This window comes from Panthera leo, chromosome A3 (assembly GCF_018350215.1).
Source record: "Panthera leo isolate Ple1 chromosome A3, P.leo_Ple1_pat1.1, whole genome shotgun sequence".
NCBI classification, from domain to species: Eukaryota; Metazoa; Chordata; class Mammalia; order Carnivora; family Felidae; genus Panthera; species Panthera leo.
In genome coordinates, this window is record NC_056681.1 from 89,551,160 (window position 1) to 89,571,291 (window position 20,132).

Here is a 20,132-nt window from a genome sequence, read left to right on the forward strand (position 1 = left end):
AGGTTGGAAATGACAACTAAAAAGTATGGGATTTTCCTTGGGGGTAATGAAACTGTTCCAAAATTGAGGGTAGTGAGAGACGCACAGCTCTGTAAATACACCAAAAGGCACTGAATTGTACACTTTAAGTGGGTGAACTATATGGCCTGTGAATTATATCTCAACTAAGCTGTTTTTGAAAAATAAAAATAAAGAAGATAGTTGTATCACGTTTACATTGCCAGAGTACACATCTGTTATATGTTAATGTTCTATCTCCTAGCTCTCATTTATTTGTAGTTTTACAGGTAATTATATATTGAATCCTCAACTTCTGTCCTTATATCAATGCCTCTCTAATTATTTTGGTGGCCTGACACTGATATATCTCTGATAGATTTTTCAGTAAGGGCTCATGAGAACAATAGTCCCCAGTTTTTATATGTTGTTAATAGTTTGTCAGTGTCCTTTATATATGAAAGTTATCTTTCTGGATATAAAAATCCTTTCATACTTGTTTTTCCTTGAGTGTCTCTTATGTTATTCCTTTTCTCTCTTTTTCCTGGCCTAAAGCATTATTGTAAAAAATCCTGATGCAAATCTAATTTTCTTTTCCTTAAAAAAGTCACATATTCTTTTTTTTTTCTAGATGTCAGAGAATTTTAATTTTTCTTTAAAGTCCAATAATTTTACTAGAATATGTTGGAATATTTGTTGTTCTGGGTCAGTAATCTCAGCTATGTGGTATGCTCTTTCTTTTTTTTTTTTTTTAATTTTTTTTAAACGTTTATTTATTTTTGAGACAGAGAGAGACAGAGCATGAACGGGGGAGGGTCAGAGAGAGAGGGAGACACAGAATCTGAAACAGGCTCCAGGCTCTGAGCTGTCAGCACAGAGCCCAACGCGGGGCTTGAACTCACGGACCGCGAGATCATGACCTGAGCCGAAGTCGGACACCCAACTGACTGAACCACCCAGACGCCCCATGTGGTATGCTCTTTCAATATGAAGTTTTAAATCTTTTTTTATTGAAAATTTTTGTTGTTGCTGTTTGTTTTGTTTCATTTTTAATCTGCAGGGTGTAGCATTTGTTCTTTGTCTTTGCTTTGGTTTTCTCCTTTAAGGATTCCTACTACCTGTGTGTTTGATCTCCTTTACCTTTCTTTTGTTCTTTTTATTTCTCTTCATTTTTTGTTAATTTAAAATTTTTACTTCTTTTTTATTTGCTATTTTTCTTCAGCAGCATTAACTTTCTTGTGTGTTCTTTCTAGTCCAGCCTTCATTTCTGAAATGATTTTTCCTTTTGATTCATGTTCTTTATTGAATTCTGTCACCTCATTTCTTTAAAAAAATTTTTTTCTAAAACTTATTTATTTTTGAGAGAGAGAGAGACAGAATGTGAGCCGGGGGAAAGGCAGAGAGAGAGGGAAACAGATAATCTGAAGCAGGCTCCAGGCTTTGAGCTGTCAGCACAGAACCCAATAGGGGGCTTAGGGGGCTTGAACTCTCAAACCTCAAGATCATGACTTGAGCCGAAGTCGGATGCTTAACAGACTGAACCACCCAGGTGCCTCTCTGTTACCTCACTTCTGAGATTTTCCTTTCTCTCTCTCTTTCTTTCTTTCTTTCTTTCTTTCTTTCTTTCTTTCTTTCTTTTAGAGGGAGCGAGCGAGCAAGGGAGAGGGGCAGAGGGAGCGATAGAGAGAATCTTAAGCAGGCTCCATGCTCAGTGTGGAGCCCAATGCAGGGTTCAATCCCATGACCCCGGGATCGTGACCTGAGCCGAAATTAAGAGTCAGATGCTCAACCGACTGAGCACCCAGGCAACCCTCATTTCTGAGTTTTTCCTTTTTTTTCTTTTTTTCTTAACATATCTGAGTTTTTCTAATTCTGATTTGAACCAGGCTTTCTGTGTGTGTGTTTTCTATCATTTTCTTAATGATATCCATTCTGAAGTAGTAGGTTACGATTTTTACCTGTTTTGTGGGCAGGTCTTTTTGGCATGCTTTCATTGTCTTTGGGGATGTTATTGTCCTCTTTATTCTCTTTTTTCTTATAGTAATTTTGTGTGGGGTTTCACCTTGATACCCCTCTGTTTCTTTTTTTGTGTGTGAAATTAGTTTTCCTGGACTTAAAAAAAAAGATGGAGTTCAGGAAAGCTTTTCTGATTTCATAGAGCTCCCTCTTCTGTTGTTTTTGTGTAGTGTTGAAAAATATGGTGGCTTGCTTTCTGGGATTTTTTCTGGCACGGTTACCCTCCCCCATTTAGGTCTCGTCTTTCTATTTTTATGCAATATTTGGGACATACTTATACCGAAAAATTATTCAACGTGTATCTGAAATTCAAATTTAACTGGGCATTCTGCATTTATTTGCTAAATCTGGCAACCTTAGTTATGAATATTTTCCATGTGCTTTGGTTTTGCTATCCTCTATTTTATCTGGAGATTTGTAGAGACTGAATAATCATGTTCGTGCTGCTGTTGCCACCTTCCCAGAATCCATCCTGTAATTTTCAAATGTAGTCTTCTACATTTCCCTTTCCCCTACACATATGTTATTTCATATCTACTCAGATAACTCATGTTCCAAACCTAGTGTATATTTCTTCTATAGTTTTTATTATATTCATATAATAATATACATATATGCATTATATATACTTTTTTCTTTTAATTTTCTAAACATAAACAAGATCACATAATATACATTTGTCTTTATCTTGCTTTTCTCAGTCAACATCATCCTGAGGAAATCCCTCCTAGTCACCTTATAGAACTCTATTTTCTTCTTTATAATAATATATTATTATATTAATACAATATTTATAATATAATAATATAATTTATAGTATTATAAATTATTATAATAATATGTAATATTATTATAATGACAATACTTAGAGATATATATGGACTGTAATGAACTCTACCATGTTCTTAGTGTTGGGCCTTCACCTTGTTTATGGATTTTTGTTGGTTATAAATGCATCTGTAATAAACATTCTTACACAGGTCTTTACATAGGAGTGCTTTTGTGTCTGTGAGAGGGACTTCCAGGAATATATTTACTGGGCAATAAGTGTTCCTGATTGTTGCAGGAACGAAGATTGGGTCATCCAATATTCATTGCATCCCACTTCCAGCATGCTTTCCCATAAAAGAGAAGACGGAAAATTAAAAAAACAAAACCCCAGGCTTTGGTTAGTTCATTCAAGTAAACATACTTGTGCAGAATTAGATGCTAGGAGTGAGCTATATGGGAAGTAGCCATACAAAGCAGGTGGTAGAAGCATTTGTTTCTTTTGGGAGAAGCTGTATTAGAGATTCTTCCTGCTATCTTGTCCGTAGCCTCATATATGTCTCTAAAAGCTGTAGCGATAGCTGTAGAATTTCCATTGGGACCTTCCATGATGAGGTCGGGTGTTTCTCCTGGCTGCATTATCACCCCAAATTCCTTGTCTATTCTTATCGATGATATTCTACAATAGATCTCTCTCCATTGAAACATGCTAGAATATATTCTGTTGGCTAAAACAAATAACTCTGACCAATACCAGCTGTGATTGCAGGCAATACTACCTTAATGAAATGAAAAGGTGGGATTGGTTACCTGACCCGGTTGTAGTTGAAAGCTGTGACAATCTGTTTACTATCAGAAGATGGTTTGCTGTCATGGGTACATGGTGCCCAGTGGTGAGCAATGACTTTAAATATCATCTGTGGTACCTGGAGTGAAGTCTATATTGAAGACAATGCCTTAGTGATCAAAGTGGCTACTGTGATAGGCCATGTGAAGGGCCTACGGAATACAAAGGCTGTGGCTTAGTCTGGCTATTTTCAAATGTGCTTAAAGAAAGAAAATGAAAGTCTTAGGGTTTTAAAGTCTTGCTTCAAGGCACGGTTAGAGAACCAGGGAGTTCCCGTGACTGCCCTAAAAGAATCTCTTCCTGTAGTCCCACGTGGCTGAGGTTAACTGGGTTGCTGGATTAACATTAATTGAACCCATAGCCTTGTCTAATCTTTTAGGTACAAGTTAGGGCATAGATTAGGAAACAGTGGCAACATGAAAATCCGAATGGGGAAATTTGGGATCTGGTTGATACCAGGTGTCTGGAACCTCACTGAGCCTATCTTGATAGCAAAAGAATACCTTCTCCTTGCCTTTGTCTGCTGTACTTATTCTTCCTCTACTTGAAGCCCGTCTAATGAATGACCTCGCCTGAGATAGTTTCCTTGCAAGCAGAAGCCAATTCTCATACCCCTCCTACCCCCTTTCATTACATCCGGACATATGAGAAGAGTCATATTGTCCCATGTCCCAGGGGACCAATTAAAGTCAGATGGCACTGAGCAAAAAAAATTGTAACATTTTGCTAATTTATTTAAATAAGACATGGATAATATATGTGGTCATGAAGTTCAAGAGATAAGGGACACAATTTTACTTTGGCCTAAATTTGCTTAGTTTTAGAGGATCTAACTGCCTTATCAGCTGATTGAAACCTGATGTGGCGTATGCTGTATGAAGTTGAGATACCAGAAACTCTTTGATACGATATAGAAAAATCCAAAGACTTTAGTAGTTTGAAAGCTTTGAGTAGATTTATTAAATGTGGATTTATCATTCACTCACCCCTTTCCTGAGTTGAGAAGGCTCAGAGAACTTCCCCTTCATTATGGCGTAGAAAAATAAAATGGTGAGAAGAGGCTTGTGTTTTCACAAGGAACAAGACACTGTCTTCTGTAGACTGAGGATGGGGGCAGGGGTGGATATTCGCTATTGAAATGTACTCCTTGATTTCAATGGTGATAATCATATCCCAGAGTGGTAGAGGCCATGGAATGGCACTTACCCAACAGAGAAAGGTGAGTATGGCTACCATAAAAGGCAGCAGGGCTAGAGTGATAATCAGAATATTTTGACCCGTAGGAAATTTTGATGGTGGTTAACATGGGATACTCAGGGCCAAAAGAGACAGCCCAATAGGGTTCTCCTTAAACTGTGTAAATGGGGGGGGGGGAACCCCAACAACTTTAGGTGTACTTTAAAGAGAATCCTGACTTAAGCCATCACAGTGAAGAGCCATGGCCTCTTTCCCTTTTTCCATTTCTGAGTCAGTTCAATGTCCCAGGGCCCCTGGAAGGAAGGAGAAATCAGGAGCCCTTGAGGAAGGACCCTGTGAAAACTCTCATTCCTAGACTCCCCCAAAGAGACTCGTGCCTATTTGCCATGGTAACTTAGCCTGGGGAAAGAGAAACATATCCAGATCTCTCAGGAATTAATAGTTACTGGGATCTGAGTCAGAGTTAATCTCTAAGGAACCTGAATTCCATTGTGGTCCACCAGTAAGGGTGGGCTTATAAGAGCTAGGGGATGAAATTTTGGCTACCATCCTTCTCATAGGGGCCCAATGGATCTTCAAATCCATCCTGTATTTATTTTCCTAGTTCTTGAGTGTATAATTGGAGTAGAAATATTCAGTTACGGTATAAAAATATACATATGCATTGCTCTCTTACCCATGAGATCCTATCGATTATGGTAGAAAAGACCAAATGGAAGTTCCTGGAGATTGCCTTCCCTACCCAAATTACAAGCTGAAGACAATATTGCAAACGATTTGGGGGCATTTTTGTAATTAAGCACCATCAAAGGCTTGAAATATTTATAAGTGGTGATTCTTATCACATCTCCATTTCGCTCACCTATTTGAAGTGGGTCTTGGATAATGTTATTGGATAACTATAAGCTTAAACAAGTGGTAACTTCAATTGTAGCTGCTGATTCAAATGTGATCTCTTTGCTGGAGGAAAAATCAACCCAGCCCTGGTACCTGGTAGGCTGCTATAGATCTTTTTTTCCATCTCCCAATAAGTAGAGACTAGGAGAGGCAATTGCTTTCACCTGGAAGGTCAGTTGTACATTTTCTTCGCTCAGGACTACTTCAGTGGCATTGGATCATAATTTGGTCATTATGATTACTCACCATCCTGCTGGCTATTGTTTTGACCTGATAAATTGATGACATTCTTTCTGACAGGACTAGAGAGCAGGAGGTTGCAGTTATCCTCAATTCTCTGATTATGTACTACAGAGTGGCTGGGAAATCCCACAAAGATTCCAAGGTGTCACCTCAAGGAAGTGTCCAGGGATATAGTGGCCTGGGGAATGTTGAGATGTTACCTTCAAAATAAAAAATAAGTAGCCAAAAAACCCCCAAAACCAAATGAAACCAAACCAAAACACCTTGCATCGATACCTTTAAGAAAAAGGTACAATAAATAGCAGATCATTCTGGGTTCTTGAGGCAACATATGCCACATTTACTGAGTTACCTGTGCTCCAACCCATTGACAAAATAATCTGGAAGGGTTACATGATTTGAGTCAAGTCCAGGATAAGAAAAAAAACTTCAGCTTGTTGAAACTGCTCTGGCATCTAGCCCTTATAACCCAAAGTATCCAGTGGTACTTGAAGTTCTGTGGCAGATCGAGATGCAACATACAGTTTGTGAAAAACCTAGATAGAAGAGTCACAGTGTAGCAACCCTCTAGGGGATCAGTAAGGTGAGATAGTAATTTTGTACTCACAGGAATAGAAACGAATTGCATATTCTATGTTGTCCTCCCTGGTTTATCATATATAAATTTATTTTATTTGGATACACACACAGACAAACAGATGCATATATAAAACAAAGTTTCTGTCTCCATATGCCACATATTAACTTTTGTAATTTCTTTTTCTGATTATAAAAACATCATGAAAATGAAGCTATTAATGGATTAACTTACCCATCAGTGGAAATGACTCATCCTAAGGAAGAGCTTGCCATGAGGAGTCAACTACAGGTTATAGTCAGCTTCCAGAAGCCAGCTGGGAAAGGAAATTAAAGGTTCTCCAGTAGGCAGACATCTTTATCAGCATCAGTAAAACCAAATTTTTTCTGAAATTCTGTTCAGAATCTTTTGACCAGCCAATTCAACGCAATCTCCATTGATTCCATTCAACAATGTTTACCAAGCACCACCTCATAGGCCAGATAGTGTTTTAGGCACTAGGCACAGAGTGGTGTGCAAAACAGATAAAATCCATTACATCATGGAGCTTGTCCCTCCTCGTCAGGGGAGACAATAAACAAATGCATATATGTTGGGTGGTGATAAGTTCTAAGTAATAAAATAAAGCATTGGTGAGTGTACTGGGTTATCAGAGAAGAGCCCTCTGATACAGTTGTCAGACTCTGTGGAAGTGTGTTCCAGTCCATGGGAACAACAGATGCAAGGGTTCTGAGGTGGGAGTGGGCTTGCATATTGAGGAACAGTGAGGAGGCCAGTGTGGCTCTAGTGGGTGAGCAGGAGGGATGGGCAGGAGTTTAGATCTGGAGGTATGTAGGTAGGAGCCAGATCATGCAGGCTCTTGTAGACCATGGTTAGGACTTTGGATTTTATTCTGAGTTAGACTGAAAGTCCTTGCAGGACTTGAATAAAGACATGAAATGCTCTGATTAAATTTATTTTTTATTTTTTTAAAAAGCATTTTTAATGTTTTTATTTATTTACTTATTTTTGACAGAGAGACAGAGTGTGAATAGGGGAGGGGCAGAGAGAGAGAGAGAGAGAGAGACAGAAACACAGAATTTGAAGCAGCTCCAGTCTCTGAGCTGTCAGCACAGAGCCTGATGCAGGGCTCAAGCTCACGAACCGCGGTATTATGACCTGAGTCAAAGTTGGCAGCTTAACCGACTGAGCCACCCAGGCACCCCTCCGGTTAATTATTTAATTGGATCACTCCTGTTCCCCCGTTGAGAATGGTCTATCACAGAAACTAGATACATACCTTTAAATTTCATCCTCAGCCACATACAGGAATGCAAGCTCTTTTGATTACTCCTTGATACAGGGCTTTCATCTGCATAGTTCTGCAAGTCTTTGGTTTGTCCTCTATGCTGACCTCCTTCCTCCAAACCTGTGCTATAGTGGTAGACAAGCTTCCCCTCCCCCACAGCCTCTCACATCATCCCATCCTTAACTGACACCCAGCTTGCTCCTGAGGATACAGCTGTCCTTGCAGCTTCTGCAAGGGAGATTGACAGTTCCCTATGTTCCTCTTACAACAGGGCTTGCTGTGTGGTTTCTACACTGTATGGTTCAACAGGAAGAAGCATAGACCATGTAGTCAAACATACTGGGCTTGAAGCTACCTTGCACCCCCTCTTAGTGGCTGGATTATATTGGGAAAATGATTTAACTTATCTGAACCTTGATGTCCTCATCTGTAAAATGCTTTGCTGAATTGTTGTGAAGATTAGAAGAGGCAGTAATTATAATATACCCATCGTAGTCCCTGGCATTCAAAAAGCCTTAGTCTTCCCTTCCCGCCTGTCCCTTTGATGCTCACATGGCCCTCTTTGTGACTTATCTGGTTAGTGTGCAGGAAGAATGTGGCACTTGACTCACCTTCTTTTACATTCAGCTATGTCTTCATCCCAGGGGTTTTTAATAACTACAAGGGGAGACTTGTTTCAGGAACTTAATCCTGTGGCCACACCTTGGGCCTTTTAAACTCCTGTAGCCACATCTTGGACCTTTAAAACTCCAGTATTTTGGTTTCCAGCCAAGACCTCCTATTTTTCCATTCATCCCTTTATTTGTCTAGTCATCTTGTGCATATAGTCTCTACATGCTTTTTCTCCAAGTCTGACAGCCACATCCTGGGGTTTTACCTTCTCCTGCATTTGGCCTAGACTTCCTTCCATGGATCAGTGGCAGGTTTTAGTTTCAAGCAGCAGAAGCTGGTGCTGGTTAACTTAAGCAGAAAAGGAATCTACTAGAAGGTTATTGTGGGGCCCTTAGAACCAGTGGGAAAGCTAGAAACCAGGCTTGGAAAAGGGGTGACATTGTATGTTAGGTTCATCATTCGGTAAATATTTATTTCCTCTCCTCCATCAACCTCCATAGGAGGAATATGATGTTGGATTTATGCATGTGATGTGCTTTGGGCAATGATGTGTGGGGAAAGTGACAGGGTGACTGCGGCCTTAAGAGGCATTTGTATTTCCACTCACTTTTGAGAGCTTCCAAACTCCCTCATGGAAGAAGCATTCTTTGAGTAAGCCACTGGTCCCAAAAGAATGAAAGCCATATGTACTAAAGTCACCGCAGCCAACTCATCCACTGCAGCCTGAAACAGATATCCCCAGGCAGCCAGCTGGAGCATGAGCAAGAAACAGCATTATTTATTATCAGTTGCTGAGATTTTGTGATTGTTTGTTACCTGTACTAAGTAGAGTAGCTGACCAAGAAAGGCAAGAATCAAGGAAGGCTGGGGAACAGAACCCAGGGCTGAGGTCATGCTACGTGTTCCATTGGCCATTGCTGCTGCAGAACTCTTGACTCTACCACTACAGATATGTTCTAAGCCAGTGCTTTTCAAACTTCAATGTGGCTTGGAGCCATCTGGATATCTTGTTAAAGTGCAGATTTAGTAGGTTTGGATGGGGCCTGAGAGTTTGCATTCCTAAGAAGCTCTCAGGTGATGCTACCAGTCCCATACTATGCTTTGTGTGGTAAGTTCTGAATTGTTTCTGCTTCACTCCCTTGAGAAACAAAGTCACAAATGGGAGCATCCAAAGGTGTAAATCTAGGTCATATGTCCATGCCTTGGCTGCTAGGTGGCAGGTAGAGGGATGACTTTCTATAGGGGGTGGGGAAACACTGTATTGTCCTTTATATTTCACAGAGAAAAAAAGGAGCGGTTCTCAACCATTATGATGGATCAGCATTACTTGGGGGGTGGTACTTGTGCTAGTTTAAAGATTAGATTCCTGGGTGCCAACCCAGACTTCCTAAATCTTATTCTCTGGGTGATGGCAGCTGGGATTCTTCATAAAATGGATACCTCAGGTGATTCTGATCAATGTGGTCTGCAGACCACATTTCAATTAACATGGATAAAGCCCAAGAAACATGAATTCAATCAACTTCTTGCTCCACTCACCTGAATAAAAGATTTTTATCAATACCTGTCTTTTCTGTGAGAAATCCATGTACTTCTGAGGATAATCCTTCCACCTGAACCCCCTGTCATCCTCTCTGCTTTTATCAATTGTCTTTTTGTCTTTCTTTCTATGTCTTTCTTTCCTTTGGGTCAATCTTCGCATACTAATAAACTCAAATGTCTTCCATTTTGAAAACAACAACAAACTCCCATGGTTCCTTTCCTGTTCTAGTTACCCCCTTATTCTTCTTTCCCCTTTTCATGGCCAAAATCCTCCTTTCTACATTCAACATCTCACCTTCCTCACCTTCAATTGTTTCCCAACTTTTTCATCTGTAGTCTGCTCCCACCATTCCATCAAAATAATTTCTTGTGCAAGTTACCAATAATTTCATAAGGCCAAATTCATTAGACACTTTTCAGTTCTTATTTTGTCTTTCTGTTGCATTTGATGCTTTTGACCTCTCCCATATTGAAAATATAGTTGGCCCTTGAAAAATGTGGGGGTTAGGGGAGTCTACCCCCAATGCAGTTGAAAATCCATATGTAACTTGACTTCTCAAAAACTTAACTGCTAATAGCCAACTATTGATCAGAAGAAGACTTACTGATCACCTACTCAATTAACATGCACACACACATATTTTTAAATGTTTATTTTTTGAGGAGAAAGAGGGGGGAAGGGGTAGAGAGAGAGGGAGAAAAAGGATCCAAACAGGCTCCATGCTCTCAGCCCTGACCCCCCTTCTCCCCTCCCCGCTCCCGACACAGAGGGCTTGAACTCACGAACTGCAAAATCATGACCTGAGCCAAAGTGAGACTCAATCAACTGAGCCACCCAGGCGCCCCAACACATATTTTGTACATTATGTGTATTATGTATTGTGTTCTTACAATGAAGTAAGCTGGAGAATAGAAAGTGTTAACAAAAAAAATCATAAGGAAGAGAAACTACTTCTGTAGTACTGTACTGTATTTACCCCCCCTGCCCCCCAAAATCCATGTAGAAGTGCCTGTGCAGTTCAAACCTGTGTTGTTTGCCAACTGTATTTGATTTCCCATATTTTATATTAGTGCTATTTTTGTGTTCTCTTCCTATCTCTGGTAGTTTCTTCTCAGTCTGTGTTCTCCTCTTCCTCTTTTGGAATGTGCATGTTATTCAGGGTTCCATTCGTGGCCCACTTCTGTTTTACGCTGAGTTGTGACTTTCTCCAACACCTACGTGCTTGTTGTCAGCAACCCACCCCTCCCTCTTCCCCGAGTCCCAGTCTTGTATCTACAAGTCCTAACTGAACATCCTTAACTTGATATGTCTTAGGCTACTAAAACTCAATATGCTCCAAACCGAACTCATGACCTTTCCCTAAAGACCTGCATGTTCCTACTTCTGTATTTCCATCATCAGCTGGGCTGCCCAAACCAAAATGTGGGATTGATCTTATTCCTTCCTTCTACCTCTCCTCCCCATACCCAGTCACCAGGTCCTATTGATGTCACCTCCATGTAGCTTTTGCATCTGTACTCTCCTCCCTCCCTCCCACTATCTGCACCTGCATTCATTATCTGAAGTACTGTTATTACTTCCTTATCGATCTCCTTTTCTCTACCAGTGCCGTCCTCCACATCATCTTGTGTTTGGGTTCCTAAGGAAAATGGGTGAAAAGATATAGGGATATATTGGTGGAACTCAAAGGTACAGCCATTTGTTTAAAGGCTGATGAGGTTGAAGGAGGACTCCAATTTGTTCTCTGGAAGGTTCAGACTTAGGGGACATCAGCTTATCTTTCAGACTACTGACTTGGAATGTGGAAGCTGCTGAAAAGACTGAAACATTTCAGCCATTAAATTAAGAGCAGTGGCTATGGCTTGAGAAAAACACATCAGAGCATATTGTTTTTCTATTCTTTTCTTTCTTTTTTAAAATTGCTTTTTCGTAAGTGGCAGAAGAGCACAAGGAGTCAAAAGTAACAGTATGAAGATCAAGGGGATCATATAGAGACATCATTTTGTTAGTTAAAAGGGTTGTCAAAGAACAATAATAGGCAAGATTAGTGGTAGGGTGAAGGATACTGAAGAATCAGAAAATCAATCTTGTTCTGTTGTAATGGGCATATGCTATCCATTTCTGTAGTCAGCAGTTCTGGAGAATTCCTGAGAATCTTTGGTTTGAGGTCTTGCAATGAATGGATTAGACATCCAATATCCCAGAAAAAATGATGCATGTATTTTTTGTTGAGTAACATGAATCCAAGGATCAAAGCCTTGTAGTTTTACAGTTGGGTTGTCCTTAATGGTGGCTGATGAGATTTTTCCATTGAGGATCAAGGGAAAATTTTTTTTTTTTTCTGATGCTTTTTTCAGAAATCTCTGGATTTCATATCCTGCAGAAACTGCTTAGGTAGGTGCTTTGGAAATGCAGCTTCCACCTATTGTTGGTAAAGCAGGAGTTATAGCGTGGGTCCCCTGAAGCAATTAGTCATATCAGCTTGTTTTAAGGTAGAATCTATACTGGAAATAATTCCCAAGTACATGAGGCAGCCTGTTATGAACTCAGAAGGAGATAACTTGTGGATCCTACAGTAGAATGATGTCCTTGCTATCAAGGCAAATGGAAGTACTTTGGGCCTTGAGGCTGGAGAGTTTCCAAGAACTTTGATACTTAGTTTTAGAATTCCATTAGTTCCCTTCATTTTTCCTGAAATTTGTGGATGATAAGCATAGTGGAGTTTCTAAGTAAATGGTAAAGGTTTACAGAATTATTTAATAACAGTATCAATGAAATGTGTGTCCCTGTTACTGGGTTTCTCCAATCAGGAATACAAAATCAAACAACTTTCTTTTTCTATCATTATATCCATAGCTCTCCAGCAAGGAAAAGCCTCAACTTGTCATAAGAAGAGTGGTGTTTGAATATACTCATAGTCCATTTAGAGATGTTCACAGGAGCCCTGAGGCTTTGGGCTCCAGTCCATGTTCTATCTTTATAGTTTTGCTAGAATTGGGCCATAGACAGATAGGACATACATCCTTGACAGTACTCCTAAAAAATACCTTGCCAATGTTGGTTTGATATCACTACCAATTTATCTCTGCTATTGTGGACAGGTACCATGAAGAACTTTTGCTGGATTCTAATTATGGCTGTCTCCTTAGGTAATAGCAAAGCATCTCAAGATTCTTTAATTTGCTATTTCCTTTATAGGGGTTCCTGAATTAATCAGGAAAGCTTTGTTTCCAAAGCATTTCAAAGTCATTGACTATACTAAAAATATATGTACTATCAGCACAAATACTTACTTTTTATTCTTTATTAGCTTATAGGTCTGGGCCAGGGCAATTTACTGGATTTACAGAAGACTTGGGATTGCACAGCCAGCCAATTACTAGGTAAGAGGCTTTGGGCACGTTATTTTTCGGAGCCTTAGATTCTTCAAATATGAAATGGTATTAATACTAATCTCACAGAACTGCGGGCATTTAATGAGTTACCGCACAATAATCAATGAATAATACCTACCACTAAGTCCTTTACGTTGGTTATCTGCTTTAATTTTCACAACCATCCTATGTGAAGGCCTCTTATCATTTTATAGAGGCTCAGTTTCACCAATGTAAGTGGCGATGTCAGGATTCAAACTTCCATTTTTCTGGTACCAGCTTAACCCCTCTACCGCCCCACTTTTTCGCCGCTAGGTTCAAGTGCCCATCATACAGCCTGTCGCATGGCAGGCACTCAACCTTTAAAAATTTGTAACTTGCAAGTTTGATTATCGTAGGTTTATCCTAGAGTCTGATCGCCTCCCGGTGCAAGGGCAAAATTCAGTTTTGACTTGGTCCAACCGAGGACGAAATTCTCCCCTCCCTCGAGAAGACCCCAGTCCGAGTTTATTGTGAGCTTTCAGTACTGTGAGCAATGTCCCAGCGTGTGACGAGGGCTACGCCACTCCCTCGCCAGCTCCAGCCACACCTCGGGCCTCCCCGCGGGGCGTCCTTAGCAACCCGCGCTCTCACTCCCTGCCCCGCCCCGTCCGCGCGTCGCGGCGCCGGGTGTGAGGCCGCGGCGGTCTTTGCGCCTGCGCGCGGCCGCAACCGCCAGTCAGCTCTCTTCCCCTACCCTTCCTCCCCTTTCCCCTCTCCCCCTCCTCCTCTGCCTCCTAGAGCGAGACGCCAACATGGAGCCTGAGGACCTGCCGTGGCCGGGCGAGCTCGAGGAGGAGGAGGAGGAACAGGCGGAGGAGTCTGCGAACCAGGAAGAGGACGAGGTGGTCGAGGTGGTGAAGGAGGTGGAGGAAGGGGAGGGGCGGGAGCTGGACTCGGACTTTAATTACGAGAGCCAGCCACGGGAGAGCACGGACGACGAAGACGACGAGGAGGCCAAGGCCTGGCTGCAGGCGCACCCCAGCGGGAGTTTGCTTTCGTCGTCGCGCCCGAGCCACCGCTTCTTGGAGGACGAGCGGACCGGCCCGGAGAAGGTGAGCCAGGCGGGGGAGAGATGTGGGCTGCCGTCGGGCAGGGTGACTGGTAGTCCCTGAGCGCTCCGCCTGCTTTCTACCCTGCTGCCTCCTGCTCGCTGCGGGTCACGGTGCCCGACAAATAATACGCGCGCTTTTAGAGCCTTGTAGGGGCCATCTCGCGTCCTGGGCCCACACTCTTGTTCAGGTTCTGGTTGGCTACGCCAAGTTTCCCATTCTTGCTGGCAAAGACCTCTCTTGTTTACTCCTCTCGTTGGGTCCCGGGCTTTTTGAATTACACCAGATGTTCTGAGAGCCGGTATTCCCAGTGGGTGTGGTGAAGCAACGCTTTGGGAGGGAGGTGGGGCTCCTTGTGCCCTGCGGGAGGGGAAAACGGCGGTGTTGGAAGTGGAGAGTAAGGTTGCCCAGGGACTGTTTTGTTGGGGAGACAATTAGATTAGTATGCCTGAAGGGCAGGACTCTTCTTGAGGGAGTAGTGTGGATTATGGACACTACATGATTAGTTTCCAGAGGCTCCTCGCCTATTGTACTTCACCGGACCCTCGTTTGTAGCAATAAAGGGGTCCCCAGTCGGTAGCAGGAGGTTTATGCCGCAGTTCCAAACAGTCTGGAAAGCTAGAAAGCACAAGGTATTACACAATGGAGAAAGAGCTGATTTTATGGTTGGCTTCTGAAGACCGGTTTGAAAATAACTACATTTAATTCATTAGCTTCTCAGGGAGAAAAAGAAAGTTTGCTCTACAATTCAGATATCAAATCATCAGACATTTATTAAGTTTCTGTTGTGTGCAGGGTATGTTGTGGGGACCAAAAGAAGCCCAGGGGTTTATTGTCTAGGACTGCTCCATAGACAAGATGTATGTAAACTGTGCAGAGTGACAAAATGCAGCAAAGTACAACAGTTGAAAAGAGAAAAGACTTACATAGACTTGTGCTGTTCAGTACAGTCATGACTAGCCACATGCGGCTCTTTACATCTTATTTAGTTAATTAAACTAAAAATTCAATGCCTCTGTTATACTAAGTGCTCAATAGCCACACTTGACTAGCAGCCACTATTGGAAAGTGCAGATACAGAATAGTTCCTTAATCACAGAAAGTTCTTTTGGACATTGATGCCTATAGACTGTTGATCATTAAAGAATTATTGTTTTGCCTGGTAAATATTCCAGTGGGCACTTATTCATTGAGTACTCATTAGGGCATTCACCTGTTGTGCTGGTTGGAACCAAACATTTTTTTTTTTTTTTTTAATCTCTGCCTCACTAGTGTTCACATAAGAGGGAGGCAGACAAAATTCATTTGGCCACATGAATAAAAGTAAAACTGATAGGTACTAACATGCTTTGAAAGCATACGGAAATGGAATCTGATCTTGTTAGTGAAGCTGGGGAAAGCTTCCCTGAGGAAGTTCTGATAGAGCTAAGATCTGAAGACAAATTAAAGTTAACTAGCAAAGAGAAAGCCTCTCAGTTGAGGGAAAGGCACATGGAAAGGTAATGTGGGAGAAAGCATGGCATTTCCAGGAAACTAAAGGCCAATATAGATAAAAGATTTATCTCTGGAGCTTTGGAAAGTCATTGAAAATGGGGTATATAGTAAAATGTGTTTCAGAAACATCACTTTGTAGCAGAGTGGAGAACAGCTTTGACAGCAGGATGGGGAAGGGGAAGTGGCAATATGTCAGGGATGCTAATTAGTAAGCCATTGCAGTATTGCCAGGCAAAAGATGATCATATTTTGCAACAAGGAGGTGTTGGTGGATGTAGGAAAAAAAAAAAAAAAAAAACAGACTGATTGGAGAAATATTTAAGAGGTAAAATCATTGTACTTATCCATTAATTTTACATTATTATTACACTAATAATGGATTAGGTGTGTAACATGGAGGCAAGAAGGTGTTTGGTGTTAGATTATTGGATGAAAGATTGTGTCAAATACTGAGATATGGCCAGGTTAAAGGTGGGAGTGATGGGAGGGAGGGGTTGATGGGATTGGCTGAGATGAGTGTTAAGATTGTTTTTGGAGATCAAAGGAGAAGTCTGGGTTGGAGATCTCAAGCTGTAAATTATCGGCATATAGACCATAATTAAAGCTACACTTGTGGATGAGGTCTCCTAACTTTTATTTTGTTCTGTGATTTCTTGTTTGAATCAAACTATTAGTATTTAAATTTATATCTCCAAGCCTAGAGGAGGAGTGTATTAAACCACTTTAACTCTTATTATAGACAATATGAAAAATTATTATCCCATCTAATAGTGATCTACATATAATAGACAACCCTACTTCTTAGAGCCTAGTGTTTCTACCCCACCCCCTCCAAAGAAGTGGGTTTTTTTTTTGTTTTTGTTTTAAGAGAAATCAGGTATTTTACTGCTTACCTTGGAGAATATATGAAGGTATAGAATGTGTTCAGTATTAAATGTAGTTTTAAGGGGCGCCTGGGTGGCTCAGTTGGTTAAGCGTCTGACTTTGGCTCAGGTCATGATCTCATGGTTTGTGAGTTTGAGCCCTGCATCGGACTTTGTGCTGACAGCTCAGAGCCTGGAGCCTGCTTTGGATTCTGTTTCCCCTCTCTCTCTGCCCCTCCCCCGCTCATGTTCTGACTCTCTGTCTCTGAAAAATGAATAAACATTAAAAAAATTAAAATAAGGTGGTTTTAAGAGATATAAAGAGTATTATGATTTTTTTCCCTTAGTTTGCTGACATTAAATTTTACTGGCATAAGTTGGAAGATGTTTAAAGGGGGAAGAGACTTTAGTGTTTCTTGCTAGAAATTTATGAACTATAAAGTTTTTTGAAGATAAGTTGTGTAGTATTTAATGCAGTGTATTAAAAGGATGAGACCAAATGATAGGAAACATTTAGTTCTGTCTAGTGTCAAGTTAAATGACAAAATTGTGAGAGTTTGATTCACTTATTTATCTCTTATTAGATCATAAGGATGTACTAATGGTAATGTATAAGGTAGCAATTAAGTTTGTAGTTGTGAGACTGAGCTAAGGCATGAGACTTTGTAAGTTTGGAGTGAAATGTGCCCAGCCTTACAACCAAGTCTTTTTAAAGAGTTTAGGAAGTGAGTGGTTCAGAGCTTTTACTGTGTTGGTCTTAACACTGGTTCTGCAGGCCGTTGAACATGGATCATTTCAAACACCTCTCCTTGTAATTCCTAAACTTAAATTTCTGAGCTGTGCTAGGGAAGATAATTCGGTTATATGGATTGGTATCACCAGAAATTCTTGGTCTCCATCTTTTAACTGGGTCATGAACAGTGTTTGGAAATCTTTGTGTTTCCTCCCTCTGCTTCTTGCACATCTTCACTCAGCCTCTAGCCCTCGCCTGATGTTCAACATCAGGCCTGAACCCCTTTTTCACTTTCCTGACCCCTGTCTCCAAATTTGTCTACAGTGTATAATTTATCTTTTTTGACCTATTGACACATATTTTATTCTTTCAAATTTTTTATAATATTTGTTTATTTTTGAGAGAGAGAGAGAGAGCGCATGTGCGTGCACGAGTGGGGGAGGTGGGGAGAGAGAGAGAGAGAGACACAGACAGACAGACAGACAGACAGACAGAATCCGAAGTAGGCTCCAGGCTCTGAGCTGTCAGCACTGAGCCTGACACAGAACTTGAACTCACAAACCCGGAGCTTGAACTCACAAACTGGGAGATCATGACCTGAGTCAATGTCGGAGGCTTAACCAGACTGAGCCACTCAGGTACCCCAATACATATTTTATTCTTAATATTAATCCTTGTTTTCTTAGCATAAAAACTGTGTCATAGTGTGTTTTCTCTTAAGGAACTGCTGGATTTTATTGGGATATTTTATAAATGATAATGGTTTTACTTTTTTTTTTAAGTTTGTTTATTTTTGAGAGAGCGTGAGTAGGGGATGGGCAGAGAGCGAGAGCGAGAGAGAGAGAGAGAGAGAGAGAGAGAAAGAGAGAGAGTGAGAGAGAGAGTGTGTATCTCAAGCAGGCTCCGCACTGCCAGCACAGAGCCCAGTGAGGGTCTCAAACTCATGAAACGGTGAGATCATGACCTGAGCTAAAACCAGGAGTCCAATGCTTAACCGACTGAGCCAGATTAAAATTTCATTGTGTGGGTATACTATATTTGTTTTTCATTCATTGGTTGATAAACATTTGTTTTTTTTCCTACCTTTTGGCTGTTATGAAGAATGTTGCTATAAACATTTATGTACAAGTTTTTATGTGGACATGTTTTTATTTCTGTTGGGTATATATTTAGGAGTGGAATTGCTGGACATGTGGTAACTCCATATTTGTCCTTTGAGGAACTGTCCGATTGTTTCCCCAAATGGCTGCTGCACTCTTTTACATTCCTACAAGCAGTGTACGAAAATTCCAATCTCTTTACATCTTTGTCAACATTTGTTATTATTTGACTTTGATTATAACCATCGTGGTGGATATGATGTGGTATCTCATTGTGGTTTTGACTTGGATTTCCCTGATGGCTTATGATATTGAGCATCTTTTCTTGTGCTTATTAGCCATTTGTATATCTTCTTTGGTGACATGCCCATTCAGATCCTTTGCTTATTTTTATTTTGGTCATTTGTCTATGTACTTTTGAGATGTAAGAATTATGTATTCTTCATATTTTCCACAATGTGAATTTAATATTCTTTTATAAGGTGTCTGATTTGCAATATTTTTTCCCAGTCTGTGGGTTTTTTCACATTCTTGATAGTGTTCTTTGAAGCACAATAGATTTTATTTATTTTATTTTATTTTATTTTATTTTATTTTATTTTATTTTATTTTATTTTATTTTATTTTATTTTATTGTTGTGTTATGTTATGTTATGTTATGTTATGTTATGTTATTTTTTAAAGTAGGCTCCATGCCCAGCATGGAGCCCAATGCAGGGGTTGAACTTACAACCCTGAGATGAAGACCTGAGCCGAGTCAGATGTTTAACCACCTGAGCCACCCACATGCCCCAAAAAGTTTTTATTTTTGATGAAGTCTTATTTGTCTTTTTTTCTTTTGTTGCTCATTCTTTTGGTGTCCTATCTTAGAACCTGTTGCCGAATGTGAATTCATAAAGATTTACCTGTATGTTTCCTCTAAGAGTTTTATAATTTTTGCTCTTACATTAAGGTCTTTGATCAAGGTCTCAACAGTGGGCTTAAAATGTTTATTAAACCATGTTATAAACAGACATAACTGTCTTCTAGGCTTTGTGTTTCCATTTATAGAGTACAGGCAGAGTATATAATTCTTAAGGGCCCCAGGATTTTCAGAATGATAAATGATCATTGGCTTCGATTTAAAGTCACCAGCTGCATTAGCCCCTAACAAGAGAGTAGCCTGTCCTTTGAAGCTTTGAAGCCAGGTGTTGACTTCTTTCTAGCTATGGAAACCCTAGATGGCATCTTCTTCCAACATAAGGCTGTTTTGTCTACTTTGAAAATCTGTTTAGTATAGCTGCCTTCATTAATTTTCTTAGCTGGGTCTTCTGGATAACTTGCTGAACCTTCTATATCAGCGCTTGCTGCTTCATGTTACACTTTTGTTATGGAGACCGCTTTTTTCCTTAAATCTCATGAACCAACCTCTGCTATCTGCTAGTCTCATAGTTTTCTGCAGTATCCTCACTTCTCTCAGCCTTCATACAATTGAGCAGGGTTGAGCCTTGCT

The 20,132-nt window shown here is 40.5% G+C and overlaps 1 protein-coding gene and 1 long non-coding RNA gene across 17 annotated transcripts in view; one reads left to right on the forward strand and one right to left on the reverse strand.

Moving 5' to 3' along the window:
- Nucleotides 1-11,871: 11,871 nt before the first annotated feature.
- On the reverse strand, nt 11,872-13,952 carry LOC122216204. 2 transcript variants are annotated; one of them, XR_006200781.1, is made up of 2 exons: nt 13,499-13,952; nt 11,872-12,676 (listed from the first exon to the last, which is right to left on the reverse strand). It is a non-coding gene; the product is annotated as an uncharacterized LOC122216204 (long non-coding RNA). The 2 variants fall into 2 exon arrangements; XR_006200782.1 differs by having other exon boundaries at nt 11,872-12,710.
- Nucleotides 13,953-14,060: 108 nt separating this feature from the next.
- ALMS1 (ALMS1 centrosome and basal body associated protein) overlaps nt 14,061-20,132 on the forward strand; it is a 230,530-nt gene continuing 224,458 nt past the window's right edge. For 13 of the 15 annotated variants that reach the window (XM_042932701.1, XM_042932705.1, XM_042932703.1 and 10 more), the window contains exon 1: nt 14,063-14,453. In XM_042932701.1, coding sequence (XP_042788635.1) covers nt 14,154-14,453 — 300 coding nt within the window. In that variant the 5' untranslated portion in view covers nt 14,063-14,153. Of the gene's footprint in view, nt 14,454-20,132 lie in introns of all 15 variants that reach the window. The other 2 variants (XM_042932717.1, XM_042932716.1) reach the window with 2 other exon arrangements.